The sequence below is a fragment of the Pseudophryne corroboree genome, chromosome 2 (assembly GCF_028390025.1).
Source record: "Pseudophryne corroboree isolate aPseCor3 chromosome 2, aPseCor3.hap2, whole genome shotgun sequence".
In the NCBI taxonomy this organism is placed as follows: Eukaryota; Metazoa; Chordata; class Amphibia; order Anura; family Myobatrachidae; genus Pseudophryne; species Pseudophryne corroboree.
In genome coordinates, this window is record NC_086445.1 from 1,041,953,808 (window position 1) to 1,041,969,414 (window position 15,607).

General features: G+C 49.2%; 1 protein-coding gene across 1 annotated transcript in view; it reads left to right on the forward strand.

Annotated features, from left to right (window-relative positions):
- Positions 1 to 4,855, forward strand: part of FAM162A (family with sequence similarity 162 member A) — a 28,048-nt gene extending 23,193 nt beyond the window's left edge. Inside the window, exon 5 of the mRNA XM_063956829.1 lies at positions 4,369 to 4,855. Coding sequence (XP_063812899.1) covers positions 4,369 to 4,446 — 78 coding nt within the window. The 3' untranslated portion in view covers positions 4,447 to 4,855. The remainder of the gene's footprint in view (positions 1 to 4,368) is intronic.
- Positions 4,856 to 15,607: the final 10,752 nt, after the last annotated feature.

Genomic DNA, 15,607 nt, shown 5'->3' on the forward strand with positions numbered 1-15,607 from the left:
GGACCCCTGAGACGGTTGGACTCCAAAATCGAGTCTGTAACCGCCCAAGCATACCCAGGTCTCCCAGAAAGACCACAGACATGCGCCCACCCTGGGACCTCCCAGGTGGTAGGAAGGTCTGACCTGCGGTGGGTGTGTTGGAGGACCTACAATCAGACTGGTCCGAGGATGCTGAACCTCTGCTTCAGCCTTTAACCTTGAGATCCCTTGGTGACGGAGATACCGCCCCTGTCATGGACTCGAAACCTGGAAAGGGCACGGAAAGATCTAAAGGAAAGACCGGTAAAGGTCCGTCTTGGAGCTGGGGCAGCAGTAGGGGAAAGAAAAGTGGACTTACCCCCAATGGTCTGAGAAAATCAGGCAGGAAGTTCCTTCCCGTGAACCTGCTGCCCATTAGAATTCCATATCCGCCTGTCACTGTCGCAGCCCCAAAGGTCGTCGGGTTAAGACAGCCCAAGCGGAAATGCAGGCTCCGAGTATACAGACGTCCTTGGAGACCTCAAAACAATATAAAGCAGAATCGTGACTCTGATCTGTTCCAAAGAATCAGTTGATCCTGATGCAAATCATCCGGTAACCTAGAGGACAATTGTTCCACAACCTACCTGCTCTGGACAAGGTAGAACCCCTGCTGCCGCATATTTCTCTCAGAAAGCTCCCTCAGCAAGGTTGTCCCAGGAAACGGCAGCTTCTTGAACCGGCGATACATCGAGGGGTATACCCTTGGAGAGGTCTGATATAGTTTCCTGCTGTCTGCGGGGAAAGGATAGGAAAACAAACATTGTTTGATACCTGAAATTGTGCATTCGGGTGTCTCCAGGCCGCCTACCGGAGCATGTCCAGCTCATCTGAAACTGGACAAGTCGTTGTCATTTCTTCATTGGCGTCGAACTCAGAGGTACGTGAAGTGTCCGACTCATTTACCTGCAGTACCGGATGAACTGCTGTACAATGCGCCTCGATATCCTGAGATACTGGTTCAGACTCCACCGAAACCAGACATCATCAGTATCCTGGACATCTCTCGCCCCAAGAGAGGCCTCTCATCCGCAGAGTTGTGTAACATGGAGGTTAGCAAGCTCCGTTTAGAAACCTGGAGAGGAGAAATGACGTACAAGGTCATACGCGCACGCAGGGGGGGTTTCCGAGTACCTAGAAACCCCCCCTGGCCTCCGATCCATCGCGCTGCCGTCCAATTTTTTTTTTTTTTTTTTTTAAATGAGGAGAAGCTTATGCAGCAGCTCCCTTCTCCTTACACTCTCCGAGTGACAGTGAGAACCTGGCTGCTGCCGCTGGTGGCTGCCTGTAGGGGGAGCTGCAGCGGAAGCGCGCAGCTCCTCTCAGGCAGTTCAAGGGGCCATGAGACAAAGATACGTGAGGCAGTGTCTGCTCTTCGGCTCCCTCTGTAGTTTGAGAGTAGTATAAGGTGAGGAGGGGGTTCTGTTTAATGTTAATGGGTGTGTGTATTGCTATGTAAATGTATAGTGTGTGTGTATTAATGTATGTATGCTAAGTACATGTATAGTGTGTGTGTGTAACTATGTATGTTTGTTGTGTGTGCATGTGTATATGCTGTATGCATGTGTACTGTGTGTGTATGTACAGTATGCTGTGTGCATGTATAGTGTGTGTAACTATGTATGCTGTGTGTATGTATATATGCTGTATGCATGTTAACTGGGTGTGTGGGTGGGTGTGTGCATGTATACTATGTATGTATGTTTGCATGTATACTGTGTGTGGTGTGTGTGTGTGTGTGTGTGTGTGTGTGTATGTATGTATGTATGTATGTATGTATATATATATATATATATATAATGATGTGTGCATGTAAACTGTGTGTACACGTGTATGCTGTGTACAGTATGTGTGTGTATGTCTATGTACAGATGTTCTGTGTGTGTGTATGTGTGTATATATATATATATATATATATATATATACACACACATACACACACACACACACACCTACCTAGTGCAGTGTGCTGGCTACTCAATTACGAGCGCACACGTACGGAAACCCCCCCCCCCCATGAAAATCCTGCGTTTGCCACTGAAGGTCTCTGGGTAACAGTGACATTACCTGCATAAGCTGAGCTGTGCAGACAGGAGCGTCCTGCAGCTGCGTGGAGGGCTAAGCAGATGGCTCCACCACACAATCCCCACCTAACAGGGATTTCTCTGACTGTCCCAGGTGATACAAATGAAAAGGTGGGTTAAAGAAGTGTAGCCCTATGTAACGTCTGCACTATAACGTGCAGTGACAGACACGTTTCAAATACACATTCTGGAGCAGCAGAGACTGGAACAGGTAGCGCTGCGGGACAAGAGTCTTAGCCACTAGGCTATGAGAGCTCCCCTTAAGGTTCCCCCCCCCCCCCCGATGTCCCCGCTACTAGCGTACTGAGCCACCGAGGCTATTTGTCTGATGTCACACTCAGTCCCCCAAATAACAAATAGCATTATTACCAAGTGAAACCAATGAATAATAAAGGGAAGGTAACACCCGCCCTGTATGTAGTGTACCGCTAAATTAGGAGGAACGGGTGCAACACATGTTTCTCAGAGGATCCGCTGGTTTCCCAAAATGGCGTCCAGCCTGCGAGAAAAGCCGGGGGAAAATGTTATGTGGCAAGGTGGAGCTATGTGGAAATGTGAACCCAGGTCTGTGTTCTGTTATTATAAAACAGTGCGGAAGTGTTTTGTTCTATCCACTATATATGGTATTTCGTGTGTGTGTGTGTGTGTGTGTGTGTGTGTGTGTGTGTGTGTGTGTATGTATATGTATGTATGTGTATATATATATATATATATATATATATATATATATATATATATATATATATATATATATATATAACCTAATAGGGTAGATAAATACATATTCCAGGGTGAGATCTGAACCTGGGTTCCCCTGCTTAATATGCTATGCTAATAGCCCTGTCTATGCAAACTAGATCTTAACATTAATGAGCTGAGCCACAGCTCCTGTTATAGAGCAGGCTCCCTGATCTATAGACTGTATGAAATGGCGGGCAGAGGTCTCCCCTGCAGGGAGGAAATGGCCGCCAGAGTGAGATACCTCTGGGCTATACTAGAAGAGACATAACAAATATTTCAGCATCTCAATGCACAGAAAGCAAAAATCCCACTGAGACAGAGTATTTGTGGCATAGCAACAATGAGAGCGCTGCGAGCCGCCGCCGGGGAGCCCGCTGAGTAAAGCGGGGTTAAGCTCCTCCCCCTCCTCAAACTTTTAAAAATCCTGCACCGTACAGCCAGGCAGAGGGAAAGGAGCTTGCAGCGGCTATACAGAGCGGGAGTTGGCTCCGCCCCCCTCCCCGTTTCAGCACCAAATTTAAACTAACCCGCTTCAGTGTAAAGGAAGCGGGGAGCGCCCTGTATCCCCCACCGGCAATGTATGCCGCGGCCGGGGAGCGCTGAGCCCGCTGTACAGAGTGGGCTGAAGCTCCGCCCCCCCAACAATGGCGCCGATTTCAAACTAGCAAGTGCGCCTCTGTTTAACCCTGATACATTCCAGACAGGCTATGACTGGGGGTTTTATTAGAGGGGAGCCGGGATGTAAACCCTGGTCTCTCTGGGTGAGCGTCTGAAGCTCCAACCACCACATGATGCTATTACTCAGAGCACACTTCACAAGTAAATGAGTAACCAAACAGCGGGCACACTGAAAGGCAATGTAAAATCATACATCAGTGTGGAGGAGGAGAGATTGTACTCACCGCTGTCCAGACGGAGCGGCCCCGACACGCGCCGCACGCAGCGGTGTCCGGCCACTGATACCGCTGACGGAGTCTTCTGCTGACGGTGCGGCCCCAACACGCGCCGCACGCAGCGGTGTCCGGCCAGCTTCGGGGAGCTCAGTGTCTCCTTCAGCCAGGGCCCATCCCGAGCTGTACGCAGCTGCGATGGGACCCCGCCGGCAGCTCCCGCGGTGCAGACTGGCAGTGGCAGAGCTGCCAGTCTGTGAGTGTAAGAAAGAAAAATCAAAAATAATAAAAAGAAATAAAAAATCTTCAGAAGTCCCAAGAGTGACCAGCTCCCTTAGGCACTAAAATAAGACTAAGACTGGCTTGGAGGGGGGACATACAGTAGTAGGGGAGGAGCTAGTCACATGGTTATAAATTTAAAGTGCCAGCTCCCTAATATCCCCATTGTAACTGCACTCCAGTGGCCCCTAGTGGATGAAGGAGAAATATATTATATTATATTATATTATAATATATATATATATATATATATATATATAATTTATTTTTTTTGCATTTTCCCCAGACGTACTACAGAGAATTTTATTCTGCATATTGAACGGCGTCTTGTTTTACGTTGTGTTCTCCTCTCACAGGCGGCAAAGCAGAACCAGACCTTGGCCAACATGAACCTGGAGAAGAAAGCTCGTATCAAGCCGGAATCTGAGAAATAGTCTACATCCAGATACCGAGGACACTACGCGTTTCACCCACCCCCAATGTGTAGAATGTAGCTGTAGTGCAAATGTTACCTTGCGCGTGAAGGAAATCTCATGCCTCACGGTGTAAACGACTGAGCACATTTAGAGGTTGCGGCGTCTGCTGGACCATCGGTGAATATTTCTACACTACATTCTCTCCAGGGGGCGTAGTGTCACACCATGTGGAGATCAAGGGTCGTACTCATTCCAGGTTCAGTCCGGAGGCACCAGCCTGATATAAAGGCGCATGAGGCTAAATATTTTCTGTAGATCACTGGATTGATGGTGTATGATTTCACGTGTTGCTTCTGTAATAACAGATACAGATATAAGGTCATTTATGTTCAAATAATTAAAAATAAATGTGAAAGATAAAAGCAAATCTCCTGTTACCCGCAATTCGGGGATTCCCATAACTTATTTCACAATGTGGTTCAGTTTTATCGTCGCCCGTCATTATTTCATCTGCTGGAAGTAGCTATCGGCCTATCAGGAATTGCGGCAGCAACGCGTGATAACGCTATTCGCTTCTAAACCATTCACTGTTTCCTTATAATAAATAAAAATGTATAAGAAATGTGTGTACACTGTCACTGTCCCACCTTCTCATAGGTATGAGGTCACTAAATGTACACCACAAGTGACAAGTGTATTATATAAAACATCAATGTATATATTTAAATGGTGTCAGGAATTTATCAGCCTGAGATTAGAGATACGATTTGGTTGGGGGAAGGGGGGGGGGGGCGCACTGTTACAGTGATCCCCCTGCAGGATCCAGCACCACTTTTACAGTGATCCCCCTGCAAGATCCGGCGTCACTTTTACAGTGATCCCCCTGCAGGATCCGGCGTCACTTTTACAGTGATCCCACTGCAGGATCCGGCGTCACTTTTACAGTGATCCCCCTGCAGGATCCGGCGTCACTTTTACAGTGATCCCACTGCAGGATCCAGCACCACTTTTACAGTGATCCCCCTGCAAGATCCGGCGTCACTTTTACAGTGATCCCCCTGCAGGATCCGGCGTCACTTTTACAGTGATCCCCCTGCAGGATCCGGCGTCACTTTTACAGTGATCCCACTGCAGGATCCAGCACCACTTTTACAGTGATCCCCCTGCAAGATCCGGCGTCACTTTTACAGTGATCCCCCTGCAGGATCCGGCGTCACTTTTACAGTGATCCCCCTGCAGGATCCGGCGTCACTTTTACAGTGATCCCACTGCAGGATCCAGCACCACTTTTACAGTGATCCCCCTGCAAGATCCGGCGTCACTTTTACAGTGATCCCCCTGCAGGATCCGGCGTCACTTTTACAGTGATCCCCCTGCAGGATCCGGCGTCACTTTTACAGTGATCCCCCTGCAGGATCCAGCACCACTGTTACAGTGATCCCCCTGCAAGATCCGGCGTCACTTTTACAGTGATCCCCCTGCAGGATCCGGCGTCACTTTTACAGTGATCCCCCTGCAGGATCCGGCGTCACTTTTACAGTGATCCCCCTGCAGGATCCGGCGCCACTTTTACAGTGATCCCCCTGCAGGATCCGGCGCCACTTTTACAGTGATCCCCCTGCAAGATCCGGCGTCACTTTTACAGTGATCCCCCTGCAGGATCCGGCGTCACTTTTACAGTGATCCCCCTGCAGGATCCGGCGTCACTTTTACAGTGATCCCCCTGCAGGATCCAGCACCACTGTTACAGTGATCCCCCTGCAAGATCCGGCATCACTTTTACAGTGATCCCCCTGCAGGATCCGGCGTCACTTTTACAGTGATCCCCCTGCAGGATCCGGCGTCACTTTTACAGTGATCCCCCTGCAGGATCCGGCGCCACTTTTACAGTGATCCCCCTGCAGGATCCGGCGCCACTTTTACAGTGATCCCCCTGCAGGATCCGGCGCCACTTTTACAGTGATCCCCCTGCAGGATCCGGCGCCACTTTTACAGTGATCCCCCTGCAGGATCCGGCGCCACTTTTACAGTGATCCCCCTGCAGGATCCGGCGCCACTTTTACAGTGATCCCCCTGCAGGATCCGGCGTCACTTTTACAGTGATCCCCCTGCAGGATCCGGCGTCACTTTTACAGTGATCCCCCTGCAGGATCCGGCGTCACTTTTACAGTGATCCCCCTGCAGGATCCGGCGCCACTTTTACAGTGATCCCCCTGCAGGATCCGGCGCCACTTTTACAGTGATCCCCCTGCAGGATACGGCGCCATTTTTACAGTGATCTCCCTGCAGGATACGGCGCCACTTTTACAGTGATCTCCCTGCAGGATCCGGTGCCACTTTTACAGTGATCTCCCTGCAGGATCTGGCGCCACTTTTACAGTGATCTCCCTGCAGGATCCGGCACCACTTTTACAGCAGGATCCGACGCCACTTTTACAGTGATTCCCCTGCAGGATCCAGCGCCACTTTTACAGTGATCCCCCTGCAGGATCCAGCGTTCAGCCTTAGATGATCGGTAGCTGGGATAGATAGATCGCATTATGGAGGTCATTCCTAGTTGTTCGCTCTGTAATTTTTTTCGCATCGCAGCGATATTCCGCTTAGTGCGCATGCGCAATGTCCGCAGTGCGACTGCGCCAAGTAAATTTGCTATGCAGTTAGGAATTTTACTCATGGCTTTTTCTTCGTTCTGGTGATCGTAGTGTGATTGACAGGAAGTGGGTGTTACTGGGCGGAAACTGGCCGTTTTATGGGTGTGTGCGGAAAAACGCTACCGTTTCTGGGAAAAACGCGGGAGTGGCTGGAGAAACGGAGGAGTGTCTGGGCGAACGCTGGGTGTGTTTATGACGTCAACCCAGGAACGACAAGCACTGAACTGATCGCAGATGCCGAGTAAGGTTGAAGCTACTCAGAAACTGCTAAGAGGTGTGTAATCGCAATTTTGAGAATCTTTCGTTCGCAATTTTAAGATGCTAAGATTCACTCCCAGTAGGCGGCGGCTTAGCGTGTGTAAAGATGCTAAAAACAGCTTGCGAGCGAACAACTCGGAATGACCCCCACTGTATTGTACAGGAACCGGTGTTGTTGGTTAAGGTGACACTTTCAGGAGTTTCTCTCGTGCTCAAGAAATGAAATTAAAAGTGTTTTAAATTGTGTAGAATATAGGACCTAGGGGGTAATTTAGAGATGATCGCAGCAGCAAATTTGTTAGCAGTTGGACAAAACCATGTGCACTGCAGGTGGGGCAGATGTAACATGTGCAGAGAGAGTTAGATTTGGGTGTGGTGAGTTCAAACTGAAATCTAAATTGCAGTGTAGAAATAAAGCAGCCAGTATTTACCCTGCACAGAAACAAAATAACCCACCCAAATCTAACTCTCTCTGCACATGTTACATCTGCCCCACCTGCAGTGCACATGGGCCCTCATTCCGAGTTGTTCGCTCGGTAAATTTCATCGCATCGCAGCGTTTTTCCGCTTAGTGCGCATGCGCAATGTTCGCACTGCGACTGCGCCAAGTAAATTTGCTATGAAGTTAGGATTTTTACTCACGGCTTTTTCTTCGTTCAGGCGATCGTAATGTGATTGACAGGAAATGGGTGTTTCTGGGCGGAAACAGGTCGTTTTATGGGCGTGTGGGAAAAAACGCTACCGTTTCCGGAAAAAACGCAGGAGTGGCTGGAGAAACGGGGGAGTGTCTGGGCGAACGCTGGGTGTGTTTGTGACGTCAAACCAGGAACGACAAGCACTGAACTGATCGCAGATGCCGAGTAAGTCTGAAGCTACTCAGAAACTGCTAAGAAGTTTGTAATCGCAAAATTGCGAATACGTCGTTCGCAATTTTAAGATGCTAAGATTCACTCCCAGTAGGCGGCGGCTTAGCGTGTGCAATACTGCTAAAATCGCCTTGCGAGCGAACAACTCGGAATGACCTCCATGATTTTGCCCAACTGCTAACAAATTTGCTGCTGCGATCAGGTCTGAATTACCCCCATTCAGTAAGGATTACAGATTCAGCTTTTTAGCAGAATTTGCAATCCTTTCCCTTGTCTGCTGGGCGCCGCCCACTCACTGCAATCATGCTGCAATTGCTGCGCAATCGCAATTTCTGAGTGATCGCAGAAATTATAGAAGCCTCCTGCCAGCGCAGCCTGGCTGCGACAGGAGGTCCGGCGCCATTTTTACGATTCAAAGCTGCTGCGTGTTACAACACGCAGCCGCCCCGATAACGCTGCCGATATGACCCCCATTCACACCACGCCCCTGTTACCCTGCCGCCGCCCCCGCAACACTCCATCTTGGAAATGGAGCATTGCCACCACACGAACGCCTCTGCCTGATTGACAGTAATTACTGTGGGTCACCCGCCGGGCGATCGCAAAAATTCTGGGTGGATCGCGATTTGCGATCCAACCTGAATTAGCCCCATAGTGTCTATTATATTACCGACCATTTCATTCTGGAAGGCAGGAGAGGACACTAGGGGAGATGTAGCAAACCTTGGAGAGAGATAAAGTATCAGCCAATCAGCTCCTACCTGTAATTTTTCAAACCCAGCCTGTGACATGGCAGATAGAACCTGATTGGCTGGTAATTTATCTCTCTCCAAGTTTTGATACGTCTATGACCAGCACATCGCACAAATGATAAAGGCGTAATTCCGACCCGATTGCACGCTGCATTTTTCCGCAGGTGTGCGATCGGGTCGGAACTGCGCATTCACTGCAGCCGCAATGCGCATGCGCATTATTGCCGTCGCCAGGCAGCAACGAGTCCTGCGACGAAAGCTGTGGAGAAGATTGACAGGCAGGAGGCGGGTTCGGGTGTCAACTGCTTGTTTTCGGGGAGTGTTGATCTGAACGCAGGCGTGTCCATGTGTTTGGAGGGTGGATGTCTGACGTCAATTCCGGGACCAGACAGGCTGAAGTGATCGCAGTGGGTGAGTAAGTCAGGACCTACTCCTAAACTGCACAACATTTTTTGCATAGCTCCCCTGCACAAGCGATCGCAGCTGTTCACTAGCTCTCCAGCTTCCATGGTTGGACTGGCCCAGAGGCCCCGGTGGTGACCAATGCCAGAGGCCTACACCACCTCTTCTGGGTATCAATAACTTGGTGGAGCAGGATCATGGGTGAGCATGGGTGCTTGGCTGGTTTCTATGGAAACTATCTCTCCTGCCAATCAAATTGGGTGGTCCTGACACACCTCTTTTATACAAAGGTTCCTGTTCCTTACATGTTTGGCTAAGTCCCCAGGTGGCCACACCCCTTACACTTGGGCCCCTACCACTGCATTCCCTGGCGGTCCCTTCATGCCTCAGTCCGACGCTGCCAGCTTCTAGCCATGGTACAATCAACTTTTGTGTGCGGCAGGGAGCAGCTGAGGAGGATCCTGACCTGCGGCTGCCTCCTCTCCGTGCCACCTGGAACACGCATGTATCTGAGGCTTTCACATACGCATCTGCCCTATACCAGTCAGTGGCTATACAATCCACTGACCTCCCTATAAACTGCGGCCGGCCACCAGCTCAGTGTCCTCCAACATCCGGTTCTTCCCCCCCCCCCCCCCCCCCAAAGCTGGAAATGTATAAATGTAATGCAATAACCCCGGCCCCTACAATCAGACAGTAGGGCCTGGTTCAGAGGTTGGACGCAGGAGCCTCTATTGGCGGTCGCCCCTCTGCAGCTGCCTAATGTTCGGCCCTGTCATTCAGTCCCTTGAGCTTCCGTATATCCAGCAGTAAAATCTCCCCTCTGACCCTCATTGTCCCTGCTGCTGTGATCACTCAGCCTGACAAATGTCCTTACAGACCACCACTGGCCATACTGCAGCCACAAGTTCTCATCAGTGGGGCCGTGCACCTGTATAATCCTGAGTCCCTGCTGCTGTGATCACTCAGCCTGACAAATGTCCTTACAGGCCACCACTGGCCATACCACAGCCACAAGTTCTCATCAGTGGGGCCGTGCACCTGTATAGTCCAGAGTCCCTGCTGCTGTGATCACTCAGCCTGACAAATGTCCTTACAGGCCACCACTGGCCATACTGCAGCCACAAGTTCTCATCAGTGGGGCCGTGCACCTGTATGGTCCAGAGTCCCTGCTGCTGTGATCACTCAGCCTGACAAATGTCCTTACAGGCCACCACTGGCCATACCACAGCCACAAGTTCTCATCAGTGGGGCCGTGCACCTGTATAGTCCAGAGTCCCTGCTGCTGTGATCACTCAGCCTGACAAATGTCCTTACAGGCCACCACTGGCCATACTGCAGCCACAAGTTCTCATCAGTGGGGCCGTGCACCTGTATAATCCTGAGTCCCTGCTGGGCTGTCTTTCCCCAACCTACGCACCCCTGCACCACCGCTGCCAGCAGCCACACAACGGCCCAGGTGGTTATATTTGAGTGTTGCATATGCTAGGTGCACATAGGTGTGTTTCTGCTCTATTAGAGGGTTTACATGGTAACATGGACAGAAATGTGCGGTTTGAAATATAAATTGCTAGGATTCTGGTACTAACCAGACTCAGCCTCTTAGTAAAATCAACTTCTAAAACTTGATTCAGCCAACTCGAGATAACACAACTTTCTAGTGATATAATTACCGTAAGAGAGGGTCAATGTAAAGGGGCTGACTTCAGATGAAGATGCCCAGAGTCCTTTAAGGGGGTAAATTCAATTGTCAGTGAAAGGTGCAAATTGCCGTTCCATAGCGTTTAAACGCTGGCAACGGAACCCAGTCTCGTACCCTTCGGCAGCCGATTTGCACAAAAGTGCTCCGTACCCTATGGAGTAGCAAACACTTATGTGCGGGTTCCCATTGCCCTAAATTGCGGCACAGATTCAGCCGGGCGAACCCTTCACCAGCAATATCATTTCCCCCTATACCCTCCTCTGCCTTCTCACTTTGTGTACATTAAAAAGAAAATAACGCTTCAAGTTTTCGTTTTGTTTCTGGTTTATAGCAATACATAGAAACTTAGGGGGACATTTACTAAGCAGTGATAAGAGCGGAGAAGTGAGCCATGGCAATCAATCAGCACTGAAGTAACATCTATAATTTGCATACTATAGAATGATACAGAGCTGCTGATTGGTTGATGGGGCCACTTCTCCGCTCTTATCACTGCTTAGTACATGTCCCCCAAAGTTTGGATTTGCATTACCTTCAGCAAGCCCCAGAGCAGAGTCCTATTCAGAGAAATCCCGACGGCTGATATTTTGAGAGAGGTGAAAGGAGCTGATTCTGAGTCGGACATAACTGCGACCACTTTAGCGTCTTTTGCCGTAGTCACATCTGCAACTTCATGCCAACGCTATTATCACCCCTTCCCTGGCATACGGCCATGCATCTGTCTGCGCAAGGACTGGAACGCCCACTCTGTGCGTCTTTAGGGGCAACGCTCGCAGGCAGCATCGAAACTAGCAGCAGCCCCAAGCTAGGTGCAGAGTATCCGTCAGCAAACGGCCGCCAATGTGAGCGATTAAGCATCAGAGTTCACAACCAGTTACGCATCACGCTTGCGACAACCACGTGCCACAGCCAGAAGACGCGGCATCTCCCCCTGAACAGTCACATCCTAGTAACACCTAATACATTTCTGAAACCAAATGTAACGACTGGCACCGCACCTCAGTGCAGACGCAGCGGGGGGCAGATGTGCTACTTAGAAGTATGCACGGATGTAAAGGACGGACAGTTTGCCTGAATGTCGGAACTCTTAGAATCAGACCCAACCACCTTATCACTATAGTTAGATTCCTTACAAATATTGGACCTTTGGTGGTTCCTATATCCCAGTGGTCAGGGAACAGGGGTAAATTACCCCAAATGGGGTAAAAATTAAATTCCTGGGGGTAATGGACAGTCGCGCTGCCAAGACAGCCCCGTCCAGCTCATGATATGACGTACTGATGTCACACCGCATTCCCTAACGCTCACCCATCCTGCGCTGTCCTGTGCTCCCGCGGCCCGCCAACCCACACATAGAACTTGAAGTGTTCTGTGGCTGACCGCTGACGGAGTTTCGCAGGATCAGACAGTGGCCACATAATAGGAATATTCTCTAGAGTCAGGATATAGCAGGGGTCAGGGAACCTTTTTACCTTTTACCCCAAAATATATTTAGATATGCCTCAGTAATGTCCTCACCTCAGTGAAGTCAGTGGGAATTTCCCACTTTTTCTCTCATCCACATAATCTGTTTTCCCGATTAGACTATTGGTTGATATCAGACTCATTAATCCATAGAGTTGAAGATTCGACTATAGCTAACATTCTTCTATCAGACCACACCCCTATTACCCCGACGCTTACCCTGACGGCACCCCGCACGTACTCCCATAACTGGCGCTTTCCAGATTATCTAACCTCCTCTGAAGATTGGAAACTTCACTTGACACATTATTTCTCTACATATATATATCTCTATATAAATCTTTTTTGGCAGGCTTCGAAACCGGTTCTTAGGGGTCACATAATATCATGTCGCCACTAGAAAAAAACAATTTCAGGAAAGATTGACTCACGCGACCCGTAAAGTTGCATCATCATACTCGCAATTATTAGCTGACCCTTCTGAATCTAATAGATTGTTATATAAAGATGCTAAGTCGGTCCATGCTACCCTTTGTGCTGAACAGGCTAAATTGTTCTTATCGTTTCAGTCTAACAAGTATTTTCGTTGGGGTAATCGCTCCGGGAAATTGTTAGCAAACTTAGTGAAAGCCTCCACTGCTTCTAAATACATTTCATCTGTCCGAACCACTCAGGGAACGCTAACACTAGCCCAAATTAATGACTTTTCTTGAATTTTTTGAAAATTTATACACTGCGCCCCCTGACCAACCCACTAAAGGCATGGACTTTTTACTTCAGGCGGACCTTCCTAGTCTTACTGACGACGATAGGGAAACTCTCACTGCTCCTATTACTGATGGGAAGTCTGTTATTAAATCCCTCCCCAATGGGAAATCCCCGGGATCAGATGGCCTATCTGCCGCATATTATAAACTTCTATCCCTACACTTACGAGAACATCTGTGCAAACTTTATAATTCTATTCTTGCAGGTCGCCCGGCCCAACCTGATTTCAATACAGCTAGGGTTATAGTCATACCCAAACCAAATAAAGACCCCACTTGGGTTTCCTCTTACAGGCCAATCTCACTTTTGAACCAAGATTTCAAGATTTTTACAAAAATTATTGCTTCCCGCCTTCAGTTGGTTTTGCCCAAATTGTTACATCCTGCCCAGACAGGTTTCTTATACAATAAACATTCAGTCCATAACGTCCGCTCTTTATTGGCGGCCATGATTAAAACTCACAGTTCACTGGAGACGTGTCACGATCCGGGTATCTGGACGCCATTACTTACCCTTCAGATGCCTCCTAAGGCTGGCTCAGCGTTCCAGGACCGGATTCCGCTGTTCCTGAGTTTCCACATGCAGAATGTCAGAGTGGTGATTTCATCAGCCGCGGCCTCCGCTGTGCCCGCGTGGTTAAATGTGCGCTTGTCAGTCTGGCGTCTCCTGTGGCCGGCGTCGCCATTACTGTTTCAATTCTCACATGGATTACAAACCAAACTTCCCAATAAGTGTCTGCATGGGCGCAGCCATCTTGGATTTTGTCATCTGATTATTTCCACCAATCTGCTGTCTGTATTGTTGATTTGCATAATTGCCTAGCCAACCCCTTCCTTGCTGCAGGTATAAGTATGCTGTGCCTGAGCAAGGAAGGCGTCAGTGCTTTGGTTGTCTAACCTAGTTCCAGTTTGTCTCTCTCCTGTGGTTGTCTTCCAGGTTCCAGCTCCTGTCTCCAGACTTCTGCTATAGAGACCCGCACCAGCATTCCATCTGCGGTGTAGCCTGACTCTCCGATCCATTCTGGACTCACCTGTTTCCAGTTACAACAATCACCTGCTTCCAGCCCAGCTTCCAGCAGTGTACAGCTTCTCTTAAAGGGAAGGTGTCCTTTCTGCAGTTTACCACTCTCCACCGGTATTATTATTTCACCGCTCTCAAACAATCACCTGCTTCCAGCCCAGCTTCCAGCAGTGTATAGCTTCTCTTAAAGGGCCGGTGTCCTTTTCTGCAGTTTACCACTCTCCACCGGTATTATTATTTCACCGCTCTCAAACTCCAAACTTCATTATTATTTCATCGCTCTCAAGTTCGTTTATTATTTAACTGGTTCCAGCCAGTATCCACTCCGTACCAACAACAGTCTGGTTCCAGCCAGTATCCACAGCAGCCGTTTTACTTTCAGCAGCCCAGCCTTTCCTGGAACATCAGCTGGTACGATCCTGGGTTCTCTCCATTGCTACAGTCAGGCCTGGTAAGGACTTTCCAACTAGAAGATTATAAGAACTGTCTCACACTACCAGTGCCTGTGGCCCTTGCCACCCTGTAGTACCCAGGAATAGTATTTATCCTCTGTTGACTTTTATGTTTCCTTTTACTGCTGCTGTGTTACGGAGTTTGTCATAATAAACATCATTGACTTTTATCCTGGTTGTCGTGGTCACGCCTTCGGGCAGTTATTCTACATGTTACTTACATGTCTAGGGGTCTGATACAACCTCCCAGGTTCCGTTACATCTCAGCCCCTACAACTGAGGCTGCCTCCCGTCAGCTCAGGCCCTCAGTTGTGACAGTAAGCACTGACCTAATGAATCCAGCCGGAGACCAGGATCAAGCGGCCAGGCCGATGCAAGAACTGGCAGCCCGACTTGAACATCAGGAGGCTGCACAGGGCCACATCATCCGCTGTCTCCAGGATCTCTCTACACGGCTGGATGGGATTCAAACGACCCTCCGTGGACCTGGCACGTCCGGTGCGTCCACTACAGTGACACCAGCTGTAACCCCACCCACCTTACCCATTTCCAGTCCACATCTTCATCTTCCAACGCCAACAAAATTTGATGGATCTCCAAGGTTCTGCAGGGGATTTCTCAATCAATGTGAAATCCACTTTGAGCTTCTACCTGGCAATTTCTTCAGTGACCGTACCAAAATTGCCTATATCATCTCCCTTCTCAGTGGCTCAGCCCTTGACTGGGCATCACCTTTATGGGAGAAGTCTGATCCCCTGCTATCCTCCTATACTGACTTTGTAGCTACATTCAGGCGCATCTTCGACGAGCCAGGCCGGATAACATCTGCTTCATCTGAGATTCT